Below are 17715 nucleotides of genomic sequence, written 5' to 3'. Positions count from 1 at the left end.
TATTCGAGCCTGTAGGCTGTTTTTTCAGCTTGCGGGCATTCACCACGCCTCCAACGACCTTATCCTCTCAGCAGCAGACACAGAATGGCGGCCTCTGCTCCACCTCAGAGGGACTCCACAGAAGCCCCCTCGCCCAACACCGCGGAGCCGACCCTTCGACTTGCTCTTTCGTCAGAAGAGCAAGCAAGCTTGATACCCGAAGTGAAGCGCTTGCAAGCCACTTGAGTTATTTGTAAAGTCATTGAAACTCGGCCCAATCGGGGCGAAGTTCGGGATTTACTGCAGGCCCGTCTTCTCTCCGATGTGGGCAAGATTACAAATGTCCAGATCCTCGGGAGAGGGTACTACCAGGTCGAGTTCGAGTCTGTAGACATGGCGACCAAAAGTGATTTCGATGAGCCCGCTCGGTATCAGAGCAGCTCGAGCTTACTTCCGACGTTGGCATCACAATTTCGACCCTACTACAGATGTGCACGAGGAGGAGGCAGACTTGCCGATTTCGGTTTGCTTTCCAAGCCTGAGGCGAGAGTACCACCCCCTCCTACCCAGGATTGGTTCCATGTTCGGGACAGTTTTGGAGTCTCCACGTACGACAGCTTCCGTTGTGGCCAAGGCCGCAGGTCTACCTACTGTGCGGGTTCTTGTTCGTGAGACGCACTCCCTCCCCAAGGTGAAACTGCTGCCTAGGGTGAGTGGGGGATGGATTAGACAAAGTGTGGAGTATTCGGGTCTCCCGAACCAGTGTTTCATTTGCAGACAAATGGGCCGTATGGCAAAGGCCTGTCCTCGCAGGAGACCTCGACCCACACCGCATGCGCAGCCACCCAAGGCTGAGCATGCCAAGCAACCAGGTAACAGGATACACAGGTTGGTACTTCGACAGACTAGTGACCAGCCAGTTGATGGTTGGTAGCAGGTGCCTGGCCATCGTCGTCAAGGGAGAGCTCACCCCACTGCTCCTCCTGGTGGCCGACCTGCTGCAGCTCAGCAGCACTGGGTTCCGACTGGAAACCGTTTCGACCCCCTTCAACAGGACCTGCCTGAGGAGGCCCCTTCCACTTCTATTCCCCCACCACCGCCTCCTCCTCCCTCCTCCGCTGCCCCCCCGCCTCCTCCCCCCCCCCCCCCCTCTCCTCGATGGGGCCCACAAACTCGTCTCCGAACCCCTTCGCTACTCCTCCTCCGATGCAAGGTACTGGCCACACTTCTGCCGCGAGGCGTTCTCTTGGTAGTGCTTTCGCTACGAGCCGTGTGGCTCGTGAGGGACAGCCCCACTTGAGGCCGCCTTTTGTGGTGCTCACTTCTCCCTTTGCAACGATCCCCAGAGGTCTGACCAGCTTCGACATTCGCAGACGCTGGGATTTCTTCGATTACAGCTTCACTCGGTTTCTGGGTGATTCCTCTTCCGACTTGGAGGAGGCCAGCTTTCGAGTCCACGTCCTCTTTCTTGCAGCTAGAGGCAGTGAGGCCCTGGACACAGCGGTGGGTTTCTCCTTTCCGTTGTGTGGTAGGGATACCACAGAGTGGACCCAGCACACAGTCCTGGACTGGCTCCAGACACAGGCTACTGAGTCCTCACACCACATAGGGGACTTAGCACTGACAGATCTGGTACAGACACTTTGGCCTCTTGCCAAGTTCAGTGTGACACCTCCAGATGCAGTAGGTTGCAGGCACATTGTGGTACACTTGTTTGCTGACACTCAGTGCCCTCCGTGTTATGTTTTTGTACATGAGGATTCCTGGACAGATGATGTAGCCCTTCAGGCTGCACACTCGGCTTGGGCCTGAGGAGGCCAGTCACTTCTTGCACGCTTGTCTAGAGGTCGTTCGGATGAGGATTACTCCCCATCCAAACCGGCCTCAAAGATAGCGAGGTTGGCTGCTGTTGCAGCATCTCTTTTCTCTCACTGACTCCATGAGGATCATCTCATGGAATGTGCAAGGATTAGGAGGGCCCCAGTTTCAGCGACAGAGGGGTCGGCTGCGTCAGGAGCTGCAGAGATGCCTTGTGGGTGGTGAGATTGACATTCTTATGCTGCAGGAGCATCATCTTTGTGAGAGCCGCATTCGGCGTTGTGGTCAGATTTTGTGTGGTCACTATGAGACTTTTTGGTCAGCTGCTTTTGGACCTGGAGGCATCAAGGGTGGGGTATGTATGACCATTGCGGAGTCTCCACAGCAGGCCATTGTGGACAAAGGAATTATTGTGCCAGAAAGGGCTCAGTGGATCACTATGCAGGTTCAGGGTTGCCTTGTGGGCTACCTCAACATATATGCGCCCAATGTGGCGAGTGCACGAGCAGAGTTTCGGTCACAGATTGTTGAGTCTCTGCCGCAAGCAGAGCAATGGTGCATTGGGGGTGACTTCAACATGTTGGAGGACACTTCTAACACGACTGGCAGCTTGAGAGAGGTTTTGTATGACTCTGAGGGTTTCGGATGTGTGGCAGCACTCTAGCTTTGTGAGGCCCCCAGACAGCCTAGCCTTCTCTCGTTCGGACCGCAGAGTGGAAGGAGTGAATCTATCGCGGATAGATCGCTTCTACACTAGTGACTTTTTCTGTGACCCGGGTGGGACAGTTGGCATCCTGGCAGGGACTTCCTTCTCGGACCATGCACCTATGATCCTCACAGTGACAGATAGGCAGAGGCAGGGGAGCATGATGCTACGCATCTCTGAGAAGGTTTTGTTGGACTCTGCACTTAGAGAGCGAGTAGAGGCTCTTTGGACACAGAGCTTAGACACACAGGATTCTCCTGCTGACAGAGTAGCCTCAGGACTAGCCCAGCTTAGTCGTTTCTTTCTCCAGGAGTCCTTGACTCGCCTAACTGCAGCGAGAGAGGAGGAGCAGCGTCTCAGACGGGGCGTTGCCTCCTTGCAGAGGATGCAGGAGTAGCATCCAGACAGTCCTTGGTTGGAGGAGCAGTTACAACAGGCTCGCCAGGAGCTTGGTAGCATAGAGGAGCGGCGCCATGAGTTTGCTTTTCACAGACAGGCATCTCAATGGACGCAGGTGGGTGACAGAGTGACTGGTGCTTTCTTCGAGGCAGTGGGACCTCGGCATACGCATGCCAAGGTCAGCCAGTTGAGGAGGCCCGACGGGTCAGTTGCTTTTGAGCCAGAGGACATACTTGCAGTTGCTATTGACTTCTACCGTGAGTTACTATCTACAGAGCCTCAGTCAGAGAGTCAGGATGCATGCAGGGAGCAGGTGTGGGCCTTGTGACTGCGGAGATGCGCCAGAGACTTGAGCTTCCACTTCAGCTTGAGGAGTTGCACACGGCTCTTAGTGCACTCCCCCGTTGTAGCTGTTTAGGTGAGGATAGCTTGACTCCCAGTTTTTTCTTGGAGTACTGGGACTTGCTTGGCCCTGATCTCTGTAGTGCCTTCCAGTACATCTTGCACACAGGAGAGATGCCTGACAGCATGAGTGAGGGTCTGATATACCTCATTCCCAAGGAGGGTGGCTCCTTGGATGAGATTCGACAGTGGCGCCCCATCACCATCCTCAACTCAACCTACAAATTCTTGCCAAGGCTCTGAGTTTGAGGATTCAACCACTTCTAGAGAGCCTTATACATGGGACCCAGACTGGTTTTGTCAAAGGAGCGTAGTATCCTTAACAACATCTTTACTTTTTGGGAGGCTTCTGCCTTAGCGAGGCTTCGTGGTGAGGATTTGGTGATTCTTCTTCTCGATTTTGAGAAGGCCTACGACAGAGTTGACTGGGACTTTCTGGAGGGCACTCTACGCAGGATGGGTTTCTCAGATGCTTGGATCAGAGGGGTGTCAGCTTTGTACAGACGAGCACACAATCAAGTACTTTTGTCAGGAGGTAGAGGCGATCGTTTCATGCTCACACGTTCAGTCAGACAGGGCTGCCCTCTTGCCCCCTTCCTCTTTCTATTCTATGTTGAGGCGATGAGCAAGTTCTTGGTGTCGCAACAGGTTGGTTTGCGGGGCTTAGCACTTCCTATTCGGGGAGATGAGCTTTTGGACGCTGAGTTTGTTGACGACTCGGCCTTGTACTTGGATGGCCAAGAGGCCAACCTTCACAGGTGTGAGCAGGCTCTTGAGACTTTCTGATGTGCATCTGGCGCACTGATCAACTGGAGAAAGACAGTGGCTTTCTCGGTTGGTAGTGCTCCAGTACCTGATTGGATGCCAGGAGAGGGTTTTAGGTGGATTCCCCCAGGGACTGTTATTCGGTACTTGGGCTGTCAGGTTGGTCTGGACTTGTCACCCGAGCAGCAGATTGCTCCCCTCCTCCTGTCTATCAGGAGGAAATTGTTACACTGGAGCTCAGCACGACTTTCTTTGGCTGGCAGAGTAGTAGTGGCCAACCTGGAGTTCTTGGCGACTATGTGGTACATCACTTCTTGCTGGATCTTCTCGAGTTCGTGTATCAGCCAGGTAGAGAGGCTGATCAGGAACTTCCTTTGGTCAGGACGTGACACTCAGATAGCCCGAGCCAAAGTGGCTTGGCAGGCGATCACTCTTTTTTGTTCACAGGGAGAGCTTGGGATCATTGATCCAGCACAGCAGAGCAGAGCCCTTCTTGGGAAGTTCATAGTCAGAGGACTTCTTCCAGGTGAGGAGCCCTTGAAGGAGTTCTTGCTACAGCGGCTTCGTGCTAGGGTGCCTCAGACTGTAGGCCCTTGGCGACCTTCGACCAGATGGATCTTCACAGAGATACGCAGAGTTTGTTTGAGCAGGAGACTGGAGGACCACTTCACTGTGAGTTTGCTTCGATCTTGGGAGCACCTACGGCGAGGCTTGGAGCAGAGACAGCCTACTTGCACAGAGGAGCGCCTACGACAGCCCCTTGTTTGGAACCCCATGGTTAGCACTCAGAGAGGCCACTTGGTTGATAGTCGGCCTAACGTTTCTTGGGTCCCATGGCAACGGGTCCAACGCGCTCTCTAGATGACTGGTTAGAGTTTTCAGGCTTGTCAGAGGAGTTGCAGGGCTTCTAGCTACAGGGCATGAGAGGGGTGCAGAGCATGTGCCAGGACATCTCAAAGGCAGTTCCAGATGAGTGGCTCACACCTCTCAAGCCAGTAGCACCCAGGTGGATGGGAGCCTTCACACGACTGGAGGTTCTCATCTCAGTCCGGGCCTACTTTGAGACTGTTCCATCCCTTTTTTTCGAGTTACAGGGGGAGGGACGCTTACAGCGAGTTGCAGTAGAGGCCCCACAGGGGGCAGTGCTGTTTTCAGAGGATCCGAGTGGTGGGCATCTGTGGGAGGACTTGTGTCATTGATCCTGACCCAGCAGCTCTTGAGACTGGACACTGGAGACTGTGGGCTTGGGAGTGTTGTACTCTGACACGAGTACAGTGGGATCCTGGTGAGCAGCTTTGGAGGGACCCTTTCTCTTCTGCAGACCACCTAGGTGTCCCGTTCTTTCAGTACACTATTCGTCTGGGACGTCACATACTAGCGGCACAGAGAGAGGCCCGCCCCGCTGCAGCACCTCATTGGCAGGAGGAGGGTCTCACAGCTGAGTTCTTGGCAACCTTTTGGGAGAGGTTGTGGGACTCCGGACAGCCGAGGCGAGCCACCTTATTTCAGTGGCTGGTCGCACACAGAGCTTCAGCAGTTGGGAGCTGGCTAGTGCATAGTGGTCTATCGGCCGCATGTGCAGCTTGTTAACCATCTTGTGGAGAGTCAACGTCACTGTCTTTGGGACTGTCCTTTGGCACAACAGGTGTGGCTTCGTGTTCTTCAACTGAAGCCTGCTCTTTCCACAACTCGACAGTACACTTGGGGAGCAGCGGCTTGGTCCACCCTCACGGGCCCGGCACTTCAGTTTGAGCTATCTTCCACCAGCAGGATGATAGTGATGCAGGGGGGGCGACCTACACTCCAGCCTGCCACACAGCTTACTCCACAGGAGTGGTATAGTGAGAGAGAGGAGTGTTGGGAGCTCATCACATCAGCGTTTTTGGTTCAGGCTGAGTTTTTTGGCCCTGTTTGCTGCGATCTGATGCTCCCTCTCTTGGCGCCCCCTCCTTGCAGAGAAACGCACCCCACGGCATCAGATCAGCCCTGCGTTTTTCCCAAGGCAGATCTGCGTTTTTTGTGAAACTTCTGCGTTTTTGCCTTGTTCTGCATTTTCAGCAAAACGCTGAGCACTTGCACACACGGGAGCGGCCAAGACCTCCATGGGAGTCTCCTACACCGACTGGCACCTGCAGATCCACACCCACGGTCAGGTATCTACACAAATCGGCACTTTCAAGCATTGTTTACTTGCTGTTTTTTCTCTGTTTTCAGCCCTCCAATGGCTGAGAAGTGCGAGGATCCCTCACCCACAACCTTTGCGATGCTCCCGTACCGATCGGTGGCGTACAGGCACGCTGAATTCTCTGTTATAGCAGCGTTTCAGGCCCCTTTGCAGCATTTTTTGGGCGGACAGCAGGCTGATTTTTTGCCTTTAGTGCGGTCGTTCACTCCCTTGCTTATCGGGACACCATCCCGTGGTTGTCTAAGCACAGCATTGGAGACGGTACCTTCTTCGGCGACTTGAGATCTTATCCATCGATCCTTGGGAGATCCATTCATTCCAGCCATCATTCGGCAGTTGCGCACTCTAGAGGGGGTGGTGACTTGTGGTTTGCTATGGACACCTATGCACTCATCAAAGGAGTTCACGCGAGATATGGCCATGCTCATGGCATATGGGATTCCGACATTCCCAAAGAAGACATCTTGGGTGGACAGACACTTACCATTTGACCTCGATACGTCAGATCACTTGCTTACACAAGAGCATCTACATGGACTTAGGGAGAGGATCTTGGATCTCTTCTTGGACAGGTTCAGTGCTTGGATCTACAGACTGGAGTGGGACATCAGTGCTTTGGACTCTCATGGAGAGTTTACCCGCGAGATACGAGAGATCACGCATCATTACGCGACTACATCCGGCGTCACCCAAAGCTTGGCTTGGATGGTAGTGCAGTTGCTCTTATACACTCCTGATCATTTGGATTGCTCCCTTCAGAGTTGCTTACACTCACCCTCGATAACCTTGCAGCATACTAATCCCCCAACTTGGGTAGTAGGCCACTCCCAGCTCGTTTTCATTGAGAGCCACACCGAGTTGCGGTTTGTTGGCGTTGTTGGCGCGGATTCTGTTTTGGTTGACACTGGAGGATTGGAGGCAGGAGATACAAGCAAGACGGTGCAAACAGATTGGTCTGGCCTTTCCTCTACTCAGAGGATCTTCACAGCACAGACTGCTCAATCTGGCTTTCCTACTTCTACAGGATGATTACAGTGTAGACAGCTTGGTCTGACCACACCTCTTCTTAGAGGCCCTTCACAATGCAGATTGTTGAGTCTAGCTTTCCCCTATCTTGGATTACCCTACCTACTGATAGGACATCATCCGGTGGTGATCCATGCAGTCTCCTGGCATAGTTACACGGAACGGGAACGGGAAACGAGAACGGAGGGCTCCGGGACGTTTACGGAACGAAGGACCCTCGGGGTGGCGGAACAGGAACGGAGGCCAGAACGGTAGCCTTGAGGGGAAGGGAGAGGGAGAGGGAGAGAGAGCCTTGAGGGAGAGGGTGAGGTAGAGAGCTTGAGAGAGAGAAGGTTTAAAGACCTTCTTTATATAGGAGAGGATGGAAATAACACCCCCCCAAAAGTTCAAAAAAACTGCCCAAAACTGTCATTTAAAACTTTGGTGTTCAGGATTTGCCGTTCCGCGTTTCGGATGCCGTTCCAATCCCGTTCCCGTTTCGAGGAGGCGCCGGGCTTGGGAACGCGTTCCGGGAACGGGAGGGCCCCGTTCCGTCCGTTCCCTATTACACTGTCTCCTCGTGACTGTTGCAACTTACGATAGCTTCTACAATGCAGACTGTTTAGTCTTGCTTTCCTTGTTTCGGAGGGAGTTTACGGCGGAATACAGCAGTTTGCTGTATTCCTCGTGACAGCACTTTACCATCGAGATTTCTTGGCGATCGTGGCACCCCAAACTACTGCTACACTTGCGGAGTTCGCCGAGTATTGTCCTTCAGTGGACATTGCAGCGGACATCTTCATCATTTGCCTCACATCTTCGGCTTCATGCGGTTTGTTCAGTATCAGGTGCTGAGAGGGGGTGTTAGAACACCACTCTCCTGCTTCACAGGTCTAGGGCATACATTTACGACTAGTATGTCTCCAAGCTGGCCACCCATAGTCTAGGTTGCTCTTGGTCCCCAGCCACCCGAGTTTGGGCCGTTCGCCCACCTTTGTCCGGGCGCCCACATGTATATTTCCATATACCATTTATGTTGGGTCGTGAGCAAGGTAACTAGGTACGTAGTGTTCAGCACAAATTCGGTGCGTAAGGTACGTAGTACAGAATGGATTGAGTTTTTAGGTACGTAAAAATTCGTCCTTTTTTTCAAAAAGCCTAAAAATGAGAGTACTTCATACCTATACTTATGTATTCACCAAGACTTCAAATAAAGACTAGAGTCCACGACTCTAACCGAACAGTGAAAACACAAAGCTGATCAATGTCTACAGCCAAACAGTGTCAAATGTCTCATGTCATGGTCTCATAAAACTAAGAGCATAAAAAAAAAGTACACAATGATAATCCAAGACTGAAATATGAAGTCCTGACTCTAATAAGTTATGCAAACCTCACAATGCACGATTTTTTTTCTTTGAAAAAAAGCATCCGTACGGATCCCTATCCATAAGTTCGGATCTGCACTGTACCATTGTACTATACGGACCTATCCATACGTTGTACGGATGCAACCTTGGTCGTGAGGGATCTTTTCCAAGCTTTGCCCTACCTCCCCTTGGGCACCTATTTATGGGGGCAGGGTGTACCCACTTCCACAATATCTGATCATTGTGTATTGGGTCTTTTGCTCATGGTAGTCATGGGGGGCTGATCGCCCCCTCTTCACCATATCTTGCGCTTGTGGTCTACTATCTCTCTCTCTCTCTTTCCTCTCACGCTTCCGCACACGCGCACTCTTACAGCATTTTCCTATATCCACAATCCGCCGCAAAAGGCGGCAATGGGGCCGAACCGGCTAGTAGATAGATATGTTGCTTAAAAATATATTGCCTTCAAAAGCTCTCGCTCAGGGGCTCACATCATGTCAAAGAAGCTTCTAGGTTGAGAAACCTTAGCCTATTGAGCAAAATACTACTACCAATGTGCAAAGCTAGGATAAGCTATGCTGACCCAACAGTAAGTCGTGGTAGAGATGACCATACCACCCCATGATTGTTGGTGGGGGTACTTGCATTGCCATGACCACTTTGTTAGAGTTGCTAGGGTTTCTGTGGCAAGCCTTTCAAGATACCCCACTCTGCCAGAAGTTGCAATCCGAAGGAAGCAAACTCAAGGCATGTAACTTCGGGCAAAAATTTTCTTGAAAGCTTGCCAAGTCCTTGGAGTGTGCGGTTTGGTAGCTATAGACTTCCACCACTGCATGGCACTGCCTCTGAGAAAAACAGTGGCTCAAAAAATCTTTGATCCTTCTATCTTTATGTCTTATGCCCTAAGAACAGGGCGATGAAGACAGGAGCACTCAGCGTGCCCGATGCGCAATGAAGTAAGGGTAAAAGTGGCTAATAAGTTCGGGGTCGGGGCACAAAGATTCTTAAATAAAGTTATATGTGAAACTTGAAAGCGCTATCTTGCTCTGTCTGCTCTTTGGTAGGACTGGTGTGCTTTTAGAAACGCACACGCCTGAAGCTCTGTCGCGCCACGTGCCAACGAAAAAGAACAGACTGAACAACTTTAAGCACTTCAAATAACAACTCACCTGAAAGAGATGCATGACACACGAGACGAGGAGTGGCGGAGTTCCACCCCAAGAGAGCACTGGCCCCAAACGCTGGTGCCTCTTTCGGTATTTCTTTAAATTGCTTGAACTCAGTACAATGCCGGTACTCCAAGCTCTACACCTCTGTGAGCCCATGACAATTGATTTGCTTTAACTTCAATACCTAGTCACTAGCATATGGATAGACAACTTATGGCCAAATTCATTTAAACTTTGCAACACGGGGACTCATAAAACAATCCTTAACTCACCAAAGCATCCTTGAACCTTGTATCACACGACCTTCTATCCTATTTTCTCCCCCCTTGATTCTCTCCTCTCTTAGGGCTCAACTAGGGAAGGTTCTATCTCCACCGCAAATGCTGTCACAAAATAATGATGGAAGATGGAAGCAGGGACCCAATGGCAGAGTCCAAGTGGAGCAGCCAACAATTCGTACTGAGATTTGTTGCACATACGAACATGCTGAAGAGGCAGACATACGGACAGTGCCTGTATATGACCTAGGTTTTTCTCATAACCTTGTCTCATGACCTATGGTCGATCTTATGCTATGCAAAAGGGTACAAGCTCCAATTTTTCGCAAAGAAAAGGAAAGGGAGAGAGAGAGAGAGAGAGAGAGAGAGAGAGAGAGAGAGAGAGAGAGGAGGAGGAGGAGGAGGAGGATATAAAGCAGCACATTTAAAATATCACTATGATATTACATTCTTGAGATAAATTGACCGCATTAAAAAAATTAATAATAAAGAGAGTAGCAACTTACGTGTTTTTAGGGTCACTGCCAGTAATGATCCTCCATTCTTCACCCTCTAATGCAGGATAACATATCTTCAGTGGCATATTTCCTACTAGATCCATCCACTTTGCCTCAAAAAGGTCCAAAATGGCATCTGATTGCTCAGGTGTTGCAAGTGAACCCACAATGGACCACAAGTTTCCCAAAGAGAAAAACCGGAAGTCCATATGAGCAGGCTGTAGGTTTCCAATCAGGTATCCCCCACGATCAGGCATCCATTCCACCAACCAAGGAGATACTTGATCTGGATAGATGTTGAACTTGTTGACAGCATCATAAGAGTACTCCTCTGTCTTGTACCTGTAAATCTCATTGAGTTTCTTCATGTCCACCCAATAGTATTCTCGGATATGGAAGGATAATGCTATCAATCTGTTTATCATGGCTCTAATGAGATCCAAAGACCCATCTTCAGGAGTGATCATCTCTCGCGCACAGCGTAAAGCCGAGTAAAACAAGGCCTGAAATCCAATCAATGGAAGAATCTGAGTAATCACAAAACAGGAGCACAAGGCTCCGACTTGGAATGCATGAAATGAAATGTAGAGAGCAAATGCTGATACCTGAATTTCCAATGGATGACCATGGATGCCCATCCTACGATCAATCATACAAGACCCGTCCGTGACAAGTAGCGTAGGAAACATATCAAAACCATCTGCCAAGCATAACTTCAGAATCATTTTCATGCCTGTTTGGACATCAACTCTTTCCTGCAAGGAAAGGTCTCCTGTGCATTTCCCATATGCTCTCAAGAGAATAATCCACCATAAACCTGAGAACAACAAGTTTTCAAGTGAAATTTTGTGCACTAACACTAACCATGCAAGCTGGTCTTTCATAAATTGCCGTTTAACAGAACAATATCCAGGAGCAAGCATTACCAGAATCAACAGGAGCGACTCGACCTATGGCTGCCTCTCCAAAGTCAGGATCTAATGTCTCCTCCATAACATTCTCCTCCCCATCACGAGGAATAAGACCTACTTTAAAACTTGCAGGCATAAGACCTTGTCCAGGGCTGTAGCAGTCAACCGTCTTTTCCCAGCTCTACAATGGAATATTGAAGACATTAGAAATCTTGATAATGAGACAAAATCAAAATTTCCCATGCTACATGATGGTAAGAAAACCACATCAGCACTTGCAGTCCAACTCTCATTCTGTTGTGTGTCACCAAAAATCTACAGGATAACACGCAAGGTCTATCACATGGTAAATAGAGCATCCAACCTGAACTATTTTTAATACAGAGGTAACCTCATTTAAAACACAATCACATTGACACAGCCACACAGTTTAATATTGAATCAAGATATCATGCAAGGACATTTCATGCATTGGGGATATCTGAGCTTTCAGTGCTCGCTGCTGCTGTACGCTGCCCCCCCACCATCGCTGATTACCCCCCCCCCCCCCCCCCCCCCCCCCTTTTTCGCCCTTGCGCTGCCCTCTGCCCTGCCCTGCGTGCTGGTGCTGCCAGCCCTTGCACGTAGCCCGCTTCCCCCGCTCGCTCCTCTGCCCTGACGTGCCAGCCCCCCCATTCACTGCCTCCAGCTGCCCCTTCCTGCTTCTCCCTTGCCGTCGGTTTCTCATGCACCTCGACCTTGAGGGCTTGTCCTTCACCGTCGGAGCTCCTCGGAAGTCGTTTGTTTCTTGTCATCCGCCGCACTCACAGCAGTAGACACAGATGGAGGCTCATGCTCCACCCTAGAGGGACTCTTTAGAAGCCCCCTCGCCTGACCCTGTAGAGCCCACCATCCAACTTTCTCTCTCGCCGACAGAGCAAGCTAGCGTAGCCGCAGAGGTGGAGCGCCTCCAAGCGACCTCCATCATATGCAAGATCATCATCGGCACCCGACCTAGCAGAGGAGAGGTGCGTGATCTCCTCCAGGCCCACCTTTTAGCAGAGGTGGGCAAGATTCTCGATGTTCAGTTTCTCCCAAGGGCTGGATCAGCCAGCATTTCTGCAAATTGGAGCCAGATCTGCCAACGTTTTTGCATCAGCCAGGCAAGCGAAGGAACGAGAGCATTTCTGTCGCGGAGGACGTCACTTCACCCTGCGTTTTTTGCAAGAAACATCAGATCTGCTGATTCCTTGCTAGCGCTACCATTTCTGGACATCTTTGTCGCGGAAAACCCCTCTAGATCCATTTGCGTATTTGATCTTCATCTACGTTTTTGGGTTTTCAGCCCATTTTCGGCGGTTTTATTGGTCACTTTGTGTCGTTGACACCTTCCACAAGTTGCTGGCTTTTGGCTGCAAGAGCTTTTAGAACTCATGCTTTTGGGGCTCTACTTTTGGGCATCCCTTGTACTGTTTATAAGTGCCCAGAGGGCCACTCTCAAGGGGCATCTGGACGCAAAGTCTCAGAGAGAGTTGGACCCTTGGGAGTTGTAACTATGCGAAGCAATACTAAAGAAATACCAAAAGACTAGTGCATCTGCGGACAAAACTCCGTCATTCCGTGTCAACTCTCCTTTTCTCTCTCTCTGTCCAATAAAGTTCAATTATTTGCAGTTTCTCACATGTGTTGCAGTGTATCTTTGGTTTGGAGTGTCCAAGTCTATTACAAGTGTCCATTGCATATAGGAGTGCCTCCACACTCTTGTCACAGATCAACTAACATAGTCAATCAATTATGACTGACATTTTAGAGGGTATTAAGTTAAATACTCTGTATAGTGTCTTATATTTATGTAAATATGAAATGAAAATTATTGTTGCAACAAAGATGTTTATTCTTTCATATTATATGTTTGTTTGTTTGAACTTTGAGCATGTGAGGTAAAAGACTAGATAGATCCAGCACGGATCAATGATGTATTTGAAGTCCAATGCAGACCAAGATGTGAATATGATTAATGTTTGTATTAGAGTTTGTTACCACTCCTCGAAGGTATTTTTCCCTGATACCCAGTACCATTGGATTCCACCTACAAGCAATATTTATGTTTTTTATCAGATTTTTTCCCAATTGCCCACATTTATGGATCGAGGGGTTTTTATTGGGGAGGTCTAGCATTTTTCACCTTTCCCTATATAGGGAAGGGATGCCCATTGGTTGTACTGTCAAAGTCGACGATGTGGAAGCGTAGAGACCAAGGAGAGTGAGCACGCAAGAGAGAGAGAGAGTCTCTTGAACCACTCAACCTTGGCAATGAATAATTGAATGTGTATACAATGGAGGCAAGGGGTTGCATATATATCTACCTCTATAAATTGCCCTACCCACGCTTTGACAAATAAGTAAAATAAATACCTAAAAGACAAAATAAATAAAGGGACCACATTGGGCAGTTCACTTGAGATGCCAAAATTCTAATACCCTCTCTATAGGCTACAGCTCATAGTGGACATCAATAGTGAGACCAAGTCGATGAAGAAGCTACCATGGACACCATTGTAGAAGGGCTTGGACTATTGGATACACCTCGGATTTGCTACCCTCAACTGTGTACCTTAGAAGAATGCCATCTTGAGCATCGGTTGCCTTTTTAGAAAAATGAATTGTAGACCACACTACGTCCAAGAATCCCCATTCGTGAACGGTGAACACATCACGTCCAAAATTGTTACTTACACCACTCTGCTGCTTCACAGGTCTAGGACATGCATGTACAGCTAGTGTGCCTCCGCGCTGGCCACACATAGCATATGCATATAGGCTGCATTGTCCGGCCGCCTGTCTTTTGTCCCGACGTCCTACACCTTTTTTTCCTTGTTGGGTCGTGGAGCATCCCTTTGTACTGCTCGACCTCCCCTTGGACATCTATATATGTGAGGCCAAGGGGGGTACCCACTACACACACCAATAGTTGCATTGAATGTCTCTTGTTCTGGTAGTCAAGGGGGGATGATCGCCCCCTCTTCCCCACATCTAGCGTTTGTGTTCTCTCTCTCTCTCTCTCTCTCTCTCTCTCTCTCTCTCTCTCTCTCTCTCTCTCTCTCTCTCTCTCTCTCTCTCTCTCTCACGCACTCTCACAAAAATATAATACTCCAAGATAATGAATTGTGGAACACATCCTGTCATCCATAGTGTTTTAGATTTGTCTCATTGGTTCCTCGCCAAATGCATGTGCCTTGAATTCCGACTTACGGGTTCAAACACCGATAACTTGAACTCCAACACAAGGGTCCAAATTAATTATACGGAGCACTGTTTGCCCCTCTCTGTCACTCACAAGCCTCTCTTTGGATGAAGCTGGTGGCGACACTGGTCTCCATGTGACTAGAAGGCAGGAATCTATGCCAGTGTAGTCATCACCACACCAGCAGCCTCTTTGTTGTCCTTCCCTGAGTCACTATCACTGCTTTCCTCATGATGCTTGCTTTTACCGTTGCCTTTAGATCTGCAATCCTTGGCCAAATGACCATGCTTTCCACAATTGTAACAACGGTTCTTGGTCCTCTTTCTGGAATCCGAAGAAGCAAGTGCTTCCCACCTGTCTCAAAAATCTGAATTTTGCCTTGAGTTATCAACACGGCTTCCTCCTCAATGAGAAAAGAGTTGAGACCATCAAATTCCAACTCTTCCTTCGTGACTTGTAGCCGAAGTGTTCTAGCCACCGTTTTATACGCCTCAGGCAACTTTGTGAGAACCAAAGCAGCTAATTGAGTACTCGTCATTGCACTTTTCATAGTCGATAGTTGATCATGAATAACATTAGCCTTCATAAGAAATGATTATATGGAACTTCCTTGTGGAAACTGAAGGGCAAATAACTGTCCAAGAAGTGTGACTACTCGCATCGTAGAATCTCAATAACATCCCGACGAGCTTGAACCACATATTGTTGGCAGTCTTCAAAGTCTGAATGGTTGGAGAAATGTCCTTTGTAAGAGATTCCGCAATGGCCGACATTGCCTTCGCATTGCTACATCCCAATTAACACACGATTTAAGATATTCGTCATCTTGAAGGCGGGTGCAGTTGTTGTTGGGATCCCTTGTGGGACGGGGCTCCGAGCTGTCGACAATATCCCATAAGCCTTTCGGTGAGAACCAAAGTCGCATGATCAAATTCCAATGAGCGTAGTTATTTCCGTTCAATTTGTCGCTGGCGCTTGAGCAAGGGGGGACCATGTTGAAGTTGCAAGGTATGGTAATATGGTAAGCCTTCTCGCACTCTAAGGGTGGGCCGCAAAAAAAAGACTCCAAGCTGATCCACTCCTCTACACAGAGAGCTCTACACAAAGTGGGCTCCACAAACTCTGCTATCCCTCTCTCAAGCTCCAATCTCCTCGCCGATCGGCCGCTCAAAGCTCGGCACTGCCCGTTCAATTCAATCGAAGACAACGTCAACAAAATCCCTCTCTGCTGCCCTAACGAGGGGATTTTTGAAGTATGATTGCCAAGGATCTGCCTCACTGCCCAAAGAGTGCTCCAATAAACACTTTCACTCCCGAAGTGGCCAGCCAATTTGCTACCTAAAGGCGCCCACAACTCTTTTGTGCAAAGCGTGTAAAAACGCTAAGCCAAAATGTGTGTGTATGTGTGTGTGTGTGTGTGTGTGTGTGTGTGGGGGGGGGGGGGGGGGGGGGGGTCTTCGTAGTCCGTGTTTCAAGACGCTGGCCAGAGAGGAAGGATTGTCGTTATCACCAATAGCCGCCGCCACTGGCGTTTTAAAACTCGCGAGGGGGGGGGCTCAAAAGGTGCATCAACGGCTATGATACAGGGCTAAGAGGTGGCGGGCAACCGAAACGCTATCCGCGGGTAGCAAGCAATGTCGTCCAGAGCACAAAGGCTCTGAGACGCCGCTAGAAGACCAACGTTTTAAAACGCCGATGGAGGAGGCGTCGGCATCGAGCGAGGTTCTCTTCTTCTCAACGACGCTCCTCCACCAAAGCTCTTGACCAACACGGCTCTGATACCATGTCAAAGTCGACGATGCGGAAGCATAGAGACCAAGGAGAGTGAGCACGAGAGAGAGAGAGAGAGAGAGAGAGAGAGAGAGAGAGAGAGTCTCCTGAACCAATCAACCTTGGCAATGCATAAACTGAATGTGTATACAATGGAGGCAAGGGGTTGCATATATAGCAACCTCATTAAATTGCCCTACCCAGGCTTTACAAATAAGTAAAATAAATACCTAAAAGCCAAAATAAATAATGGGACCACATTGGGCAGTTCACTTGAGATGCCAAAACTCTACCATGTACATCAATTTAGTTACCATTAATGCTTGCGAGTGTTCTGAATCTCAATCTCTCTCTCTCTCTCTCTCTCTCTCTCTCTCTCTCTCTCTCTGTGGCATTTTTACCTCTAGCTTTTTTGCCAGATTGCCTTCTCTATGTGCTCTACCTTTGCATTTTTGCAAGATCTTTCTCCTCTATGCCTCTTGCCCTAGGCAACTCTCCCCATTGCAGATCTAGGTGATCGCCGCAACAGGGTTGCTAGAGGTACTGCATTCGGAGGTGGTGGTTGTCCACCATTGGATCTGAAGGCACCTATTGCCGCTGTTTTCAGCCATATCCGTCCATCTTCCATTGCCACTTCTCACAATTTGTCATATGTGTTAGTCCATGCTTTGCGAGTGTATTGTCTTGTAAGCGCGAACCAAGACGTGAATGTGATTTGTTTGTCGTATGTGTTAGTGCATGCTTTGTGCATGTATTGCTTTGCGTGGATAGTCGTTGGGATGCCTGCATAGAGCCACCTCTACCAACTATTGATGTGTGTGTTTTGCAAGCATAATCAAGGGCGATAACTCTTCTTTTATTGGGGGATGTCACAAAATGATGACATGTCACTAATGTACCCAATTGGAGCGGAGTGGAGACGACACGGGCAAGATCCGATCGCTCAAGTCCAACCAGAGCGGCCCAAAAGCATGGCGTGAATCACACAACTATACAGACATCGGACAAAGCTAACGTGGAATGCATATGGACTAAGTGGCACAGCGTATGGAATTGCTAATGTGGGGTTTTACACTGGGATGTGGTTTCTACATGCCAATTATTGATAGCACAACTTTCAATTTTTAAGTGTTTTTGGTGCACTGTTGTAAATAGCAGATAAAGTGAGTTGATGACCATTCCAAATCTGGCCAAAATGGCAACTGATGTGTCTCCTCGTACCTTGCTAGAACCTCTCG

The 17715-nt window shown here is 49.3% G+C and overlaps 1 protein-coding gene across 1 annotated transcript in view; it reads right to left on the bottom strand.

The window, feature by feature from the left end:
• LOC147445686 (neutral/alkaline invertase 3, chloroplastic-like) overlaps positions 1-17715 on the bottom strand; it is a 30296-nt gene that overhangs the window by 10496 nt on the left and 2085 nt on the right. Inside the window, exons 2-4 of the mRNA XM_086525125.1 lie at positions 11500-11665; positions 11179-11390; positions 10583-11076 (exon numbers count right to left, since the gene is read on the bottom strand). Of these exons, the coding sequence (XP_086381251.1) occupies positions 10583-11076; positions 11179-11390; positions 11500-11665 (872 nt within the window). The remainder of the gene's footprint in view (positions 1-10582; positions 11077-11178; positions 11391-11499; positions 11666-17715) is intronic.

The sequence above is a fragment of the Adiantum capillus-veneris genome, chromosome 12, assembly GCF_014529385.1.
Source record: "Adiantum capillus-veneris isolate H3 chromosome 12, ASM1452938v2, whole genome shotgun sequence".
Taxonomy (NCBI): domain Eukaryota; kingdom Viridiplantae; phylum Streptophyta; class Polypodiopsida; order Polypodiales; family Pteridaceae; genus Adiantum; species Adiantum capillus-veneris.
This window is presented reverse-complemented; position numbering and strand designations above follow the sequence as displayed.